General features: G+C 38.4%; 1 protein-coding gene across 1 annotated transcript in view; it reads right to left on the bottom strand.

Moving 5' to 3' along the window:
- Positions 1–16,593, bottom strand: part of DNAH12 (dynein axonemal heavy chain 12) — a 149,404-nt gene that overhangs the window by 31,786 nt on the left and 101,025 nt on the right. The window contains exons 50-58 of the mRNA XM_089522232.1: positions 15,343–15,474; positions 13,616–13,705; positions 12,542–12,682; positions 8,568–8,809; positions 7,787–7,934; positions 6,313–6,458; positions 5,028–5,242; positions 2,604–2,796; positions 1,322–1,514 (exon numbers count right to left, since the gene is read on the bottom strand). Coding sequence (XP_089378358.1) covers positions 1,322–1,514; positions 2,604–2,796; positions 5,028–5,242; positions 6,313–6,458; positions 7,787–7,934; positions 8,568–8,809; positions 12,542–12,682; positions 13,616–13,705; positions 15,343–15,474 — 1,500 coding nt within the window. The remainder of the gene's footprint in view (positions 1–1,321; positions 1,515–2,603; positions 2,797–5,027; positions 5,243–6,312; positions 6,459–7,786; positions 7,935–8,567; positions 8,810–12,541; positions 12,683–13,615; positions 13,706–15,342; positions 15,475–16,593) is intronic.

Genomic DNA, 16,593 nt, shown 5'->3' with positions numbered 1-16,593 from the left:
TAAAAGAGGACCTTGAATCTCAAAGCCCTATTCCACCAGCTTGTGGCATGAACAAATATGTGTGTTTCTCCCAGGCAGAGAAATCTGGGATTTTAGCGTCATAGGATACACACTTTTTGAAAGACACAAGTAGAACAGAAAACCCCAAAGGGTGGACATGGCCTAGACTGTAACACCCTAGCCAAAAATGGGAAAGTCCAAGCTGCTGTCAGACTAGATCAGAAAACTAATGAAGCTACCGTATCCAAAAAGTTCACTAAATCGAAAGGGAAAAACCAGAAAACATAGTCCAAAACAGCCAAGTCAAAACACAGTAGATAAATCAAGCTCTAGCCATGTTCCTGTTAGTGCTGCTGCAGATGCACACAAAAATGAACTGGGGACTTTTGGCTGGGAAGGGTCCTATGTAGCCCCTATGGGTGGATGGGGCTACCACCAAAAAGTTTATATAACAGCTCTAGAAGGTTCTGAACACTGCACTGTACAGGCACACACAACCTATTTGTATGATTCACAGAGACCACAAAGAAGAAGCCATAAATTCTTTAAATGAGATTTTGATTCATAGGAGAGAATTCTGGAACTTTACAAACTTGCCTCCTCTTCTAACTGGGTTTTACAGGCCTCTAAAGATCAGTGCTAATGTGTTTTGAAAAGCAACATCTATAACTTCAAACAACATTCAGCATCAGATCTAATTTAATTACCTCAAACAGCTTCCTGCTATCTAGTGCCTCTATGCAGAATGACACATATGCTTCCCTTTAGCATCAGTCCATCAAACAGGTTGTTCAAACAGCAGTCAGAACTGAACTGAAACATTATGTTTGTGAAGTCCCCACATGCACAAGAGGTTTCAACTTTTCAAACTTTGCACAAGGAGACATCCATAGCTTCTCCTGCAATGTAGGTGCACTAGTGCTCTTGTTCTCCTTGCCACTGACAAGTCCCACACAGTTTCCTCCTCCCCACATGCTACAAAGATCTCAGTCTATGCTCCCTCTTCATTCAGCATCCTTCCATTGTCCAAGAATGAATTCACTGGAAATATGAAACAGCTATGTCAGTGGCATCAGGACACCTCAGAGTGGCTGTGTGCATGGGGATGGTGGGACAAAGTGGAAACAATGGCTTTTGGTGGCTCTTTGAGGAAGGCCAATAAGGCCTACCAAAAGACTGCTTTTCCTGTTGAGCCAGTCAATGCACTGTTGGATGGCTCCATCCTCCCATGATCCAGTGCAAATTGCTGTAGCAAGGGTTTTTGCTCTACCAGAATTATATTGGCTCTCAGGCACCACTTATACAAATGTAAACTGTTCACCTGTTGTTTCTTTGTAATTTCATTAGACATAATTTTGGCAGAGTCCAAGATTGTAATTGCAGACTCATCTTCTAATATATTCCCTTCAGAAGACTGTAGTGTTTCTAAAATTTTATTCTCTATATCCTTCAGTTGTTTCTTATTGGCAGCTGACTGGAGAATAAGAGCATTCCGTTCTTCCTCTAATTCTGGTCTAAAAAAACCATATATACGTCATTTATTTATTTATTTCATTTTTATGCTGCCTTTCTCCAAAAAGGGTCCATGGCAGCTCACAAGATAAAACACCTTAATTTTTTTAACAAAACAATTAAAATAACACAGTTAAAACAGTATAAAATTGAGATTACAAAAATATAAAAGTTAAAACACATAATCTAAAACAGCTAGCTCATATAAAAGCCCTCCTGCCATGATTTTAAAAAGCCCACCAGAATAAAAATGTTTTTACTTGCCAGCAAAATGCCAGCAGGGAGAGGGCCAGCCTAGCCTCCCATGGAAGGGCGTTCCATAGTGTGGGAACAGCCACCAAGGAGGCTCTCTCTCATGTCCTCACCAAGCGAACCTTGATCTTGGCAGGACCGAGAGAAAGCCTTTTCCTGTGGATCCTAGGGCTCTAGCAGGTTCGTATGGGGAGATACAGTCTCTCAAATAGTCTGGACCTAAGCCATGTAGGGCTTTATAGGTCATGACTAGTACTCTGAATTGTGTCTGGAAATGAAGCATATTATTACTTAATTTGTTACAATTATCCTAATAATTACTATGACTCACCAACTATTTGTAGTTTTCCCAGTAAAGACCTATACTAAATTTTATATGAGCAATGAACATGTGCTCTGAAAATGTTTCTTTGGTGCTTATTATAACGTGTGAACTAGTGTTCTTTTGTAGTCTTTTCAGTTTTCAACTGAATCCTCCAGTTTTAGTTGTAATGGGCTGGGGAGGCAGGCAATTATGTATACTTTTTAAGTGCAATACATGTATGAGACAATACTTTAGAGTACAGCTGCCCTTTCCGTCTACAGTTTAGTCAGATGCCCTAGGATTTTTAAAGCATTCTTTGTAACTTCATTTTTCTTTTACTGTTGGACTCTTTCCCACCCTTTACCCGCTACCCTTATTTTCTTATATAAATGTTACATATTATCCAATTTTGCAAAGACTGTATCATGTGAAAGAAGTACTTTTTCTAAAATCCAGTAATTTATTTGCGGCATTTTGGGATAAAATTGATTTTTATTTGCTTCTACAACTTCCTCTGGAGAATTTGAAAACTTACCTCTCCTTTGCAACAACAATACCTAGAAGCTGATCTTCAAGTCCTTCTGGAGTAATCATGAAATTGAGCAAAGACACTTTTGTAGCTAATTCAGGCAAATAATGTGGATTCCTTAATTTGGTAGTAATATAAAATTTGAAATCGAAGGAATATTCAATAATGGTCTCCCCGAGCCGAATGCAATCCATGCCCCCTATTGTTGAAAAGAGAAACACATCGATCTATTTTTTCCTGTGTACACAAAAATATCACTTCTGTAATCAAGAACCAGCAAAATTTAATCTTCAGTGAATTTAACAGTCTGGTGATACAAAGCAAGTTACAGGCAGGCAGTTAAACAGACTATGTTTGGGTTCACACATCACACATATCTATCGTTTCTGAGATGTGAACATTCCTAGCCTCCTCATCATGTTAAGAAGTGCACAAAAAACAAAACAAAAAACCACACACACACACAAACATGCAAAATGGCTTAGCCTGGAGAAGAGACGGTTAAGAGATGACATGATAGTCATGTTTAAATATTTGAAGAGATGCCATACTCATGATGGAGTAAGCTTGTTTTCTGCTGCTCCAGAGACTAGGAAACAGATCAATGGATTCAAACTACAGTATAGGAAAAGAGATTCCATCTAAATAATAGGAAGAACCTCCTGACGATAATAGCTGTTCAACAGTGGAACATGCTGCCTTGGAGAGTTGTGGAATCTCCGTCTTTGGAGGTCTTTAAAAAGAGGCTGTATGGCCATCTATCGGGAGTGCTTTGATTGTGTATTCCTGAATGGCAGGAGAGTGGTTTCTTCAAACTTTATTAATCTAGCTGATGGAAGCAGGTTAAGATATTTTTAGAGAATACTAGGCTTATTTTAATTCAAGGAGACAAAAACTATAGACAATCCATTTTAGTTTTATATAGTTTAACTGGGATGGTAAATTCTGGACAGTCTTGAGGGCAGTTTTTAACTCCCAAGACAATCCATATGGCTAAAAGTTCAATTTCATTTTTAATTTTTTTGGTCAATGGTGGGGAAGTTGGAGAGGAATTGCCCTGCACGTTGTTTACATGCACCATCTCCAACTCCTAGGGCAGAGCACACAGACAGGGAAAACCGGGCTGATCCTGGTTTTTCCCAAACCAGCTAGAAACCCCACTATCTGCACAGCCCACTCTCAAGGTAGACTGAACACCCACGGACAGTCTGCACCATGCAGCGTCAAGCCACATCTATTGTGGGGTTTTTTTGCCTTCCCACCATGCATTTGCACCATCACACAAACACGTCACCTGAAGCCGCCATTTACCTCACTCTTCCCACCCAGCTGCCATCCCATTGGATGCCCTGTGTGACCAGACATATAGTCACATGAGCAATACACCGCCTGTACAGTGCATCAGTGCGCCCAGTGACACACTGGCAAAGTACAAGAATGGAGGCCCCTCAAACACGCCCCCTTCACTCATCTTTACCCCATGCCCCCCTGTTGGACTGTCTGTCTTGTATATGTTGCAATTTCATCCATTGCCTTATTGATAATTGTGTTTTTGCTTTGCTACAGTCCCATACTGATGCCGGGCTGTTTATATATGGGTGCAATTACACTCATTTTCTGCCTTGAGTTGGAGTATCTCAGCTTATTTTTGATCTGGTTTTTATCCCCAGAACGCAGCTCCATTTTGCTTCCCATCCACTTTCACCTCATGTGTCATCTAAACAGCCAGCCTTCAACATGCTTAGAAGCCATTTTATTTGGCCAGTGCGGACTATCCCTATGACTCTGGAGACCAGGTTTCGATTCCCCACTCAGCCAGGGAACCTCATTGGGTGGCCTTCAACAAGTCACACTCTTTTAATCTTAGAGGAAGGCAATACTAAACTCCTTGTGAACAAATCTTGTCAAGAAAACCTAGTGACAGGTTTGCCTTAGGGTCACCATATATCAGAAATGATTTGAAGGCACACAATAAAATAATACTGGACTAAACCAGTGTGATGTAGTACTTTGACTGTTGGACTAGGATTCTGGAAGACCAGGATCTGAATCGAAATCTATTAGGTGGCCTAAGGCAAGTAACACTCTCTGAACCTCAGATACTAAATCCCCTCTAAACAAATCTTGCTAAGAAAAACCTGTATCAGTTTTGCCTTAGGGTAGCCATAAATCAGAAACATCTTGAAGGCACATAACAAGAGCAACAAACAACAGCAACAAAAGCTTTTATATTTAAATCTAACACATCACAAGGCAGGGCATGCAAATTATGTCAGAAATAAAAGATCAAAATCCAACAAGTTGTTTGTTGTACCTTCATCTGTTGCTAGGCAGCAGTATTTAAAGAGAAAAAGGGAAGTATTAACTGATGCAATACATCATCCAAGAATTATTCAAGCATATAATGTGGAGTTTATAAATTTCTTGTACCTTGTTTAAAGGTTTGTCTAAGCAACAGAGGTTCCAGTGAAGGATCTATTTCTTCCCCAACATTTTCAAGCAGAAGTGGAGTTCCAAACTGAATGCAGTTTTCCAGAGTTCGCATGTAATCTGTGTCTGTGAATTTTATGACACTCAGTCTGTTCTCTTTTTCAGAATTTTTTATCCATTTATTTGCTTGACCTTGGGGATCAATCATTAAGGGCCTACAACACATTGGATTTGTTAATAAAAAGAGTGCTTAATAATTAATCGATTATTGTCTAACAAAGCTAATCAAAGAGAATATTACAATGGAATTGACAAAATGGTTATTTAACTCAAGATACTTCTGGATTTATTGAGAACGAGTATTAAAGGCACAGTACCACAGACAAAAGGCAGTGTGGTTTAGTGGTTTGGGGAGGAGGGGTAAATACTTGAAATGGTTTCCTTCTCATTTCCACTGTGGGATTCTTCTGCTTTCTGTAGGTTCAAAGTGGACATGAAGTGGGAAGCAAATCTATTTTTAAACCAGGGGTGAAGTAAACCTGTGGTATGAATGTGACTCCCCAAACTTCTTTTTGCTCCACCACACTCATATGCTGATGCTGAGCAGTATGTCAGTAATCAGTTTTTCTCCTCAAAAAACTATGTTTACCAAGGCAAGATAATTTTCTCACTTCTATCGGCTGATCTAATCTAATCTATTGCCCAGTACTCTGTCAGCTCCCAAGCACCAACTCTTTCTACCAGTGTTTCTGCAAGCATTCATACATGGCACTATCCATCACAAAATATTCACTACTGCTCTACATCTTGGCACAAAATTTGATAAAAAATAATTTATGCAGACTGATTATTTTTATTTAATACACTTGGCATTTAACATCTTGAGAAAAAGAAAGAAATACGTTCCTATTTTCAAGAAGGACTTAAACTCATACATAAGCCATATTGAGGACACTTTAGGTCATTGTGAAGTTGAAGGCTTTCACGGATGGCATCCATAGTTTTTTGTGGTTTTTTCAGGCTATAAGGCCGTGTTCTAGAACAGTTTATTCCTGATGTTTCTCCAGCAGCTGTGGCTGGCATCTTCAGAAAAATCTTTGGGTCTCGTAGCCCAAAAAAACCACAAAAAACTAAGATTTAGGTCATCTTAAAAATACAGACAATAGGGAATAAATGTACAGAAAAACAAAAATGATCAAGAATATAGAAATTATCAGATCTAGCCATTAGTGTGATAAACTGATTATTGTTTAATTTAGTAAAACAACAGAGTTCTGTTACTTACCAACGTCTAGAATTGTTAACAATTACACCATTGTCTATAGAAAACTGGTCTGTTGGAAGACCTGCAATATTCCAGGCTCTGATTTTTATCGGATCACCAAGCGTCTTACTCAGAGAGAAGGTTTCAGAACAAGGGATATTTTTGTCCTACAGGAAAATATAAATCTTTAGATTTCTTAATATTAATATTTATATGTCAAGCTTTAAAAAACCAGTTAACAAACTGCACAACATCTCAATTTTTAGCAAGGCAGCAAGATGACTGTAAAAAGAAAGAACATAATAGGTAACAATAGAAAGAGTTCTCTTAATTACTGCAATGTGTAGGAGCATGTTCTTGCTGTTAGGCTGTTTTGAGTCTATTTCTTGAGTAAAGATAGCTATTATTTATGATTAAGCTATAGCCAAATCCAATTTGAATAGCACAGTCCAACACAAGAATCACAGTACTGTGTTTTTCTATGACTGACCAGAGTACTCCAAAAGTGGGAGTGCCAGCATGCAGGCTTAGCATGTATTTATTGTCTCTCTGTCATATACTACCTGGAGGATCCTCCTCAGGTGAGGAAGGGATGAGCCCAAAAAACAGGCTCCAGTCAGAGCCAGAGGAAGTGGATGCTCTGCCCTGAAAACAGAACCAGGATCATCATATGTTAACCTTAAAGGGGGGGAGCTGGAGGCTTAGCTATTTAATCCTTTGGAGTGTTACAGACTAATGTGACAGGCAAGAGTGGGGCTTAGCTTAAAAGAAAATGTTCAGATAATAAGGCCAACCCTAGTGAGTTAAGAGGCAATAATTCCATAAACAAACAAACAGTTGTCAGCCAGATTCCTCTAGGATGTGCTGAGACACAGCTAGCTATAAATTAAAACAACCAAGACCATGTCTGTGCTGAAGAACAAAAGCTTCATTATCTTTGACACTGTCATTTCCTGCACTTCAGTTTCTTGAACCTTAGCTTATTTTTTTGAACTACTATCTTCAGTTACTCCCTGACTAGCATATGAACCTGCTTCAGCTGCTTTGTGTGCTCAGACCCTGGGCTGCTTAAACCACTCTTATGCTCTCTTGGATCATTTATGTATGACCATGGACTGGCTTGGATTCTCCTTTGTTTCATGAGCTAAAAACTGAGCACCCTTGAGCACTTGCTCCATAGTGACTGATGTTTCGATCTGTTGAGACACCAATCATATTCCATAAAAAATATACCCTGGTACTTTGTTTGATTTATTAGTAAGTAAACTAGAGGACAAAACAGGAGGCAAAGATTCAATCTTGTTTTCCATTATGACATGCAATATTAAAATTATTAAAATTAATTCAACTAGTTGAAGTACCAACAATGCAACAAACACACTACACTTTGTTCTTCTAGATAGGTATATAGACATGAAGTCTGTCTTTCAATAGAAAAAGCAATGCAGAAGACTATGTTCAAGATATTAAAAATAATGATTTTAGCCAACACTACCTTACAAAGTTTGCTCCAATCTTGAGAACACTCTTGTCGAAAACCAGCAGTAAAGGCTCCTAGATATGCAATCACGCCTGCCGATACCAACACATCTCCAGTCAAATTATCATAGGTGTTTTGAAGATCATTTGCAGCATTAGACCACCTGTGGGGAAACACAAGACCAGAGCAAGAAACTTTTCAGCAATGGCACCCCAGTTATGGAAAAGCCATACAAAAAGACTTGACTGGCGTCATCATTAGGTGAAGACCTTTCTGTGCCTTCAATTTCATGGGTAGTGTATTTAACTATCACATTTAAATAACCAGATGACCAATGCAATGTAGGCCCATCAATTTTTTATATCTGTATGTTTAATTTTAGGTTACTGAGAAATTTGTTTTATTGTCATTATTTGTGTTGATTCTGATTGGCTAGTTTTATGTTCTATGCTGTTCAATTTAGATTGCTTTCATGTACTCTAATCTGTCAAGAGAACTTTGTTATGTAATAGTGTAGGAATGCTGTACATTTCTCTTTGTAACCAGCCTCAATCCACAGGGAGAGGCAGGATACAAATTATTTTTAATTTTATTGTTGTTGTTGTTGTTCTTGTTATTATTTTAAAAATATTGGCTATGTATTGACTGAATTTTGCTAAATTTTCTTATTTTAAAACATTTTAATAACAATTAGACAACAAGGATTGTATGTCCTCATGCATAAGTAATAGTGTGTTGTGTGTTGTCTTGTATATGTAACAGGTCTTGTCAAACAATACATAATATTATTTCTGACCTTGATTTTTCTCCCCCAAGTCCTCCAATCAGCTTTTCTGCTCTTTCTAACTTCTTCGCACACAAATCCACTTGAAACTCCAGACGGGCCTTTTCTTCTGTTTTATCGGCAAATGTTTGTTGCAAAGCTTCCAAGCGATCTTCAACAGCTTTAAGTTCATTTCTTTTCTGATTCAGTAATGCTATAGTCTGTGCTAATGACTGCTGTGCTTCTGCTAAACGGGCCTTCTTAGGCGCAACCACCTATTTAATATATTGTAATAAAGGTTTGCTAAATCATTCATATACATAAACACAGATACAGACACAAGCACACACACATTTAAGAACAAATATATAAATTAAAATTTGGGGGAAAACCATTAAATAGATACAATCAGATAAAATGAAGACAAAGTGGGTGGTCAGTTTTTTAGATCCTTTAATCCAACTTCTGCTGAAAAGAGCAATAGCAATAGCAAGTCATTTCTATACTATTCTTCAGTGAATTAGAACTCTCTAAGTAGGTATGTAGCTTGTGGGCATGCTTGGAGCCAGCATAGGGGGAAAAGAGACCGGCAAGATATGGTGTCTTCCCTGCAGCTTGGGGGCGTAGTGTATGCACATGCCCCCAAGATGCTGGGAACACACCATGAAGCCACCCCACTGTCCACATGGCGGCAGATTTTTTGCACTCCAGCAGCACAGCATTTAGATGTTGCATGCTGCTGGAACTCTGAAAAACTGCCGTCACAGCAACAAAGGCACCTTTTTTCCCAGTGCAAAAAGGAGCGGCTTTCTGCTGCTTTTTTCTGCACCACGAAACGTGGCTCTGCAGTGGACCCAATCTGGCAGTTTTGGGCCATCTGTTTTGGCCCACAGTCATTTGAGAACCAGGTGTCCTGGAATGCATCTTACCAGCTTTGGATGGTTTATCAGCTAAGATAATTCTTGGGCAGGGATAGCCATGTTTATCCATGCTTGATCCAGGAGTAAACTCCCAACTGGGTTACTATAATACACTGTATGTTGGATTGATGATCCCAAAGTATCAATTAGTAGAAAATGAGGTTGCCAGAATTCTAACAGTTACAGCCAGATGGGGTTATATTAGATCAATTCTTGAAGTGTTTCATTGGACTGCTGCTTACTGCAAAAGCCCTAAACAGAATGGAACCTAAATAGCTGAGGGAGCTCTTCTTCCTGTCCCAACCTGCATATGTCTTAAGATCATACAAGGAAAGATTTTTCTAGATCAGGGGTAGGCAACCTGCGGCCCGCGGGCCGGATGCGGCCCGGCAAGGCCTTGGGACCAGCCCCAGCCCGGTCCTGCTGCTGATTGCCGCCGGGGCCTTTGGCCTCTCAAGCGCAGGGGCAATTGTCTATAGAAGCCTCAGAAACATGCATGTATATTAACATTTTTGAAAAAATCAGCAAATGTTTTTGCATGTCCTTCACTTTTTTAAAAAAAGTGTCCACATTTGAAAATTTTGTCCTACATTTGTCCTGGTTTATTTATTTATTTAAATTTTAAAAAAATTATTTAATTATTTCTTCTTTGGCTTCGGCCCCCCAGTTATCTGAGGGACAGCAACCCGGCCCCCGGCTGAAAAAGGTTGCCTACCCCTGTTCTAGATTCTCAGACTAAGGTATGTTTGTTGTGTAGGGACAAAGAAAAAAAATCTTCACATGACAGCGCCACATCTCTGGAACATTCTCCTCATGAAAATTTGACTACAACTATAAACAGTCTGTATGTTTTGGTTCCAGGTTACTTGCTCAGGCATTTAAAATTTTAAAGCTGGTTTACACTTTGTCTTCTGCTGTTTTTATGCTTCTGTTTTTTTTTAAATGATGTTGCTTTTCTGTTATTGCATTATGTTTATAGCATGTTAATCTTTTGTATACTGTCCTATAATTCGTTAGGACTAAGGATGGTTTTAAAATATTTTTAATAAATAATAACTTTGGGAGTTCTATTTAAATAATAATTATCCACTGCTTCATTCTTAGAAAACAAACAAGAGCATATCTACACAATACTACCCTCATTCCAATGCAATCAATGATAAATTTGGGTTTGTGACTATAGCAAAATGACTGGGAAGGAGGATTTAAGTGTTTTTAAGTGTTTTATCTGTTTTTAATCATGTTTTTAATAATGTTGATGTTTAATTCCTTTTAAACTTTTGTAAATTAATGTTTCAGTTGAACCTTTTTAAAATTATTGTAAGCTGCCTTGGATCCCATTTTGGGAGAAAAGAGGGATATAAGTGCAATCAATCAATCAATCAAATAAAATAAAATATTTATGTTAGACATTACCCAGCCAAATTCTTTGCTTGGTCTTCAAGGTCTTCAAGGATTTTTGAGTAACCCCCAGAGGGAGAAACACAAAGGGTCTGACAAGAGTTTCAGGAAAAGGAAATGACTTGGCAAAGTTTCAAGATTCTCTGAAGATGCCAGTCACAGATGCTGGTGAAATGTCAGGAATAAAGTCTTCTAGAACATGGCCACAAAGCCCGAAAAACTCACAAAAAACTAAAATTTAAAGACTTTCTTTCTCTTGTTCTAGTGACTTAGATGACTATGGAAGGAGAAAGAGCAGATAGAACAAAAGCAGCAATGATACAATCTCTCCCCATCAAAGCTTTCAAGAATCTGACAGTTAAATCTACATAAATATAATCAATATTTGTTGAATTTCTAAAGTTTTAACCTTGATATACTCCATCTCCAAGGCACAGCACATCTCCTTTCTCTTTGCATTTAATATATGCATATTACTGTGTGCATATCCTCAGTATTCCCTATAGGAATCCTGGTCCAGACAGCAAAGCTAGTTTTGTTTATGCAATAGCAAGTACATTTCTATACTGCTTATGAGTGCACTTAAGCACTCCCTAAGCAGTTTAGAACCGTAAGCTAACTGCCCCCAACAATCTGGGTACTCATTTTAGCGACCTTGGAAAGGTGCAAGTCTGAGTCAAGCTTGAGCCCTTTTGCTGGTATTGAACTCACAACCTTATGGTTTGTGAGTAAGTGGCTGCAGTACAGGCATTTAATCACTGCACCACCAGGGCTCCTTTGCTTATACAAAGAAATACTCAACCTTCATCTTCATGAGTTTTGAAACTCATTTGACTACTTTTCTATGACCAGTTCTCAATAGTGCATTAAGGAACCCTTTCCGCTAATCTTAATGAAACAAACAGTATACATAGTATGCTCTCTCCAAAATCAGAGGCCTCATGCATCTGAATGCCAGTGGTTGGGAAACAACAATGACAAAAGTTTGTTCCCCTAGTGCTCAGCTTGCAAGCATCCCACCAGGCTGGCCACTATGGGAAACAAGATGCTGAACTAAACGGGCCTTTAGTCTGAGTTTGTATTCTTGATAAATTGGGAACGGCTAAATGGCTTGGGTCAGGATATCTGAAAGACCACCTTCTCCCATATGGACTGTCTGAAATCTAAGATCCTCAGCAGAGGCTTTGTTGCATGTCTCACCACCTTGCAAGACTAATTACTGTATAGGTAAACATGACATAGCTTTCTATGTAATAGTGCCCCAACTACAAAACTCCCTCCCAAGAGAGCTCAGTCTGGCTCCATTCATTCTCAGTTTGTAGCAGGCCATAATGACTATCTTTGGTTTTTAAAATTAGCAGAGATGGCTTTGGGCACTGTTAATGGTTTCGTATTGTTTTCTGGTTGTTTAGTTTAGAACTACTTTTAAAGAGAGGTTTCAGTTTGTTTTAGTATGTATCTGCTATTTTAAATATTTTTACCTAAGTATTTCACCTGGGGAATCTAGTGAGTTGAGAGGCAATTAATTCCATAAACAAACAGTTGCCAGCCAGATTCCTCTGGAATGCTCATAAGCAGAACATGAGGGCAGCAGTACTGTACTGCATCTAATATAGCAGTGAGTTCTTCATTGATAATGTTTTGTTTACTGTTCTTGATACAGAGAAAATTAAAGTAAAACCACACCTTTGCTACCCTGTCATAAACTTCCATTGCCATAATCCATTTACATAAGCCTTCTGCTGCTGAAGATGCTTTAGCTACTTTGGGTGGATCAAATTCAGGATTAGTTAGATACTCAGCACGAATCTTCTGCATCACGGATATCTATGTTAAAAAAAAAAAGACAACTTGTTTTACAATATTGTTTAGTAATAATAGTACTATGAACCACTTGCCTCCTATTATCCATGTAATACCCAATATGAGTACCTGTTACTGTTAGCATTTGATTCCCTCTTACAATGTATCCATGTTATTTTGGCAAATGTGTTCACAAACCTTTGTATGCCAAGACAGTCTGAAAATGGTGTTGCACAGCAAGAGAGAACTGGCAAGTGGGAAAGGAAGATGCATAATCCTTCCCTGTGCCTCTTGATTCTCTGTTTAAAAGGCCTACTCTGTAGTTTTCCTTCAGTTTGGTATACATCCAGTATGGTGCCCAGGCAGAAAAAACAGTTTAAAACAGTTTTTGAGGTCCAAAACACACTGCAGAAATAATCAAGTTTGAAATCACTTTAACTGCCCTGGCTCAGTGCTAGGGAATTCTGGGAACTGTAGCTTTGTGAGACATTCAGCCTTCTCTATGAGAGTGCTCTGGTATGACAATAAACTACAATTCCCAGGATTCCCTAGCACTGAGCCAGGGTAGTTAAAGTGGTCTCATACTGGATTATTTCTGCAGTGTGCTTTGGACCGGAGAAGCAATGCAGACAAAATTGCTGATGAGGGAGCTTCCTTCCTGCTGACTTTGTCCTGCAAGTACCTCATCATCTTCTGCATTAAACATTATGTGGGGAAATGGAATTGGGGGCCCTTTGTTTTCTTTACAATATTTAGTTGGTTCCTGGGCTATAACTTCTAGGGATACAGCCTGTCCACTGCTGCTGTCCTCACCTGTGTGACATGTGAGGAACTGGTTCTCCCATCTGAAGAGTGACTGGCATTTAAAGTTTAGACAAAAGAGACATTACACCCTGTTAGATCTAACAGTGTCATAATTTAACTCATTCATTACTGGAAAAGGAACAAAACACTTACTGGAATGTTATCCTTGTCATACTCTTTCAAATCTCTTAGGAAATTCATATCACCCAAAAGTTTTTTGCTAGGTCCCCAATAGTCTAAAATCTATAACAAAAGATAAAAAATATTTTAAAAGAAATATTTTAAAATAAGAGAAAGTATGAATATGTAGAAAGTTCTCTAATTAACACATAGATAAACAGGGGATGAAGATGACAGGAGTTAGAAGAGAAGATGTACAATGTACGGATTCACCCCTTTTCACTTGCTGCCCCTCACTCCTGGAACCTTCTTCCCCCACAAGCAAGAGCCATCACTTCTTTAACCAGCTTCAAAACGGAGTTGAAAACCATCCTGTCCAGAGAAGCCTTCCCAGGCATTGCATAATTGTCGCTTACTATTTGATGTTCTTTTGGTGCCTGTTTATCAAACCATTTCCTGTATTGCTATGTACTGTATATGCATTATCCTACTTGAGAGTGTATTTTCCCTGGAAAATGATTAACCATCCATTATGAAGCCAAGCCCTCCCTCCAGTCCATCTGCCTTGGTCCAGGCCTTGGAGGTAGAGAGGAACTGCTGGACCTCTTACCCTTTCCCTCCACCACTCCCTTCTCCTTCTGTGTCATGGCTTTTTAGATTGTAAGCCCGAGGGCAGGGATCCGTCTAACTAAAAAGATTGCATGTACAGCGCTGTGTAAATTTACACCGCTTCATAAATAAAGGTTAATAATAATAATAATAATAATAATAAAACAAAATAATTGACACTTACTATTTATTCACTACATATATGGTGCTTAATCTGCTCTGTATATTCTGATATAAAATGAAATGTTTCCCAGAAGAATTTCAGTACTTTCCGATAAACAACGGAGCTAGCAGATAAATCTTAAGAAATTGGAGGGAATATATGCAAGGTCTCCTACTATGTCACAGTTGACTATTTTGCACTAAAATTCCAAATGTGAGTCAGGTTATCACGCTATTCAAAATATTTTATTGCTTTTAGTTATAGGCCATTGCAAATAAACAAATAAACAGTGATACAATGCAATAAAAGAAGTCATAAACTATCAAAAAGCCATTTAAAAACACACTTCATTTGAAACTGCATCAAAGCACTTAGCAGCACTTCCCAACTGAAGCCCTCTCAAGCCATCACAGCTTCCTTGCAATTAATGCAATTCAAGGTTTTCATTCTAGTTTCCTTTGCTGCTATTAGAAAAGGTGCAACATGACAGCGTATAAACTGCTGCTCATCAGATAACAAATCTGAATTGGCTAACTACTACACTATTATAAATGAGACAACAAACATGCTCTAGTCTAGGACAACCATACAATGGACAGCACAACAAATAGTGAACCAAATTTTCTATGTAGACTTTTTTTTGGCAGATGCAAAGTCTGTCACCTACCTACAGGGATGTGAAGGCACCTACCTTCCAAAAAGGCAGTTGGCATCTACTGAACTCTTAATTCTGTAAAAATCTTCCACAGAGGTGAATAGAGAAAATTAGAGGAATACCTTGGAGTCTAACAGTAGCAAACCACTCTTTATGACTTTCCTGTCCAGAACAGATAGAATCTCAAGATATTTTCAAGGTAAAGCATACAGAATATGCCTATATCATTGATGTTCAAAATGTTTATTTTATTGTCCTATATGCATATCTTCTGTCTGTTTAAAGAGTACTTTGCAATTAGAAATGTATTGCTTTATAGTTATTGTTTTTTACCTTGCCTCCAATCCCTGAAGGGTCTGCAACTTTTTCAGGTTTTATATCCTTCATTACACAGATGGCAGCCATAACAAGTTTAACACCAGAAGGTGGATTCTTCATTGACTTTACTATTGTAATATCTGAGGGCTAAAATAACACATTTTTAACTTATGAATAATACACATTATCTGAAAATGTTACAGATTAAACAAATGCAGTTTAATATTGTGAGAGGGAAAGCACATAGCAGAGCTACAGCATTTTGAATTTTGAGCTGTTATCTGATTTGGCATACTCTACCAGGGCAGTTGCCACTTCCTGTGCTTTCCTGGCTCATGTTTCAATCAAGGACATTTGAATGGGCAGCTACTTGGTCCCAACCTATGGCTCTTATTTCACATTACAAAGTGGACTCAAGGTCTCTAACTGATATTGTTTGGGAAAGCTGTACTTCATTCCTTAACTGATTATGCTGATTGTACTGAATGAATGTATTGCTGGATATTTTGAATGAAGCCTTATTTCATTACTGTTGAATGCTACCTCTGTATTGCATTGATGAATGCCTCTGAATCCTTATCTTGGTATTGTGTTTTATTGTTTTGGCACTTCTTCAATTTTCTTTTGCTTAGATCATCCTGTATAAATAGGCCTCTAAGCAATGCTTTCAGTGTGCCCCACAATAGTGCCTCAGAAGTGTTTTTAGATCTATTTTCTAAATAGGAAGCCTCTATAGTTTTCTGTATGTTTTTTTTAAAAGGATCATGCAGCATAAGTGCTGGTCTAAACTGCCAAGATTTTGAAGCCTGGGAATGTCATTCTGGTACCCAGTTTAGTTTTACTAGAGAATTGTCTGAATATAGGATTGAGTGAATTGTGCAATCTAAAGTTTTATCTAATAGGGATTTAGAGCCAAGAAATTGTCAGTTCGAGAATATGTTTTATGAGCTGCTGAACAGAAGGTGAATTCCTTTTCTATGGGATGCAGAGTACACCAAGGATCAAGTAGTACCACATCACATTATCTGTGCCAAAGGCGTTGGACCAAATTATGTACAAGGCTTTGATCTGTCGAGATAAAAGTGCAAAACTTCATTAGAGTCACCTCCCAGCAATATGGATCCAACAGTCACTTTGTTGAGTTGATGCAGAAAAGCTGATGTAAATTGGTGCTGACCTGTGTTGGGCGCATAGAAGGTGCCCAGAGTTTAAGTTTGGCCAAGCATTTATCCTGTTAATTTTAGATAGCATCCATAGGTATCCTGA

This window comes from Sceloporus occidentalis, unplaced genomic scaffold (genome assembly GCF_023333645.1).
Source record: "Sceloporus occidentalis isolate IW3139 unplaced genomic scaffold, rSceOcc1.0.p SCAF_1, whole genome shotgun sequence".
NCBI classification, from domain to species: Eukaryota; Metazoa; Chordata; class Lepidosauria; order Squamata; family Phrynosomatidae; genus Sceloporus; species Sceloporus occidentalis.
Note: the sequence above shows the minus strand (reverse complement) of the source record. Positions and strands in the feature narration are given on the sequence as shown.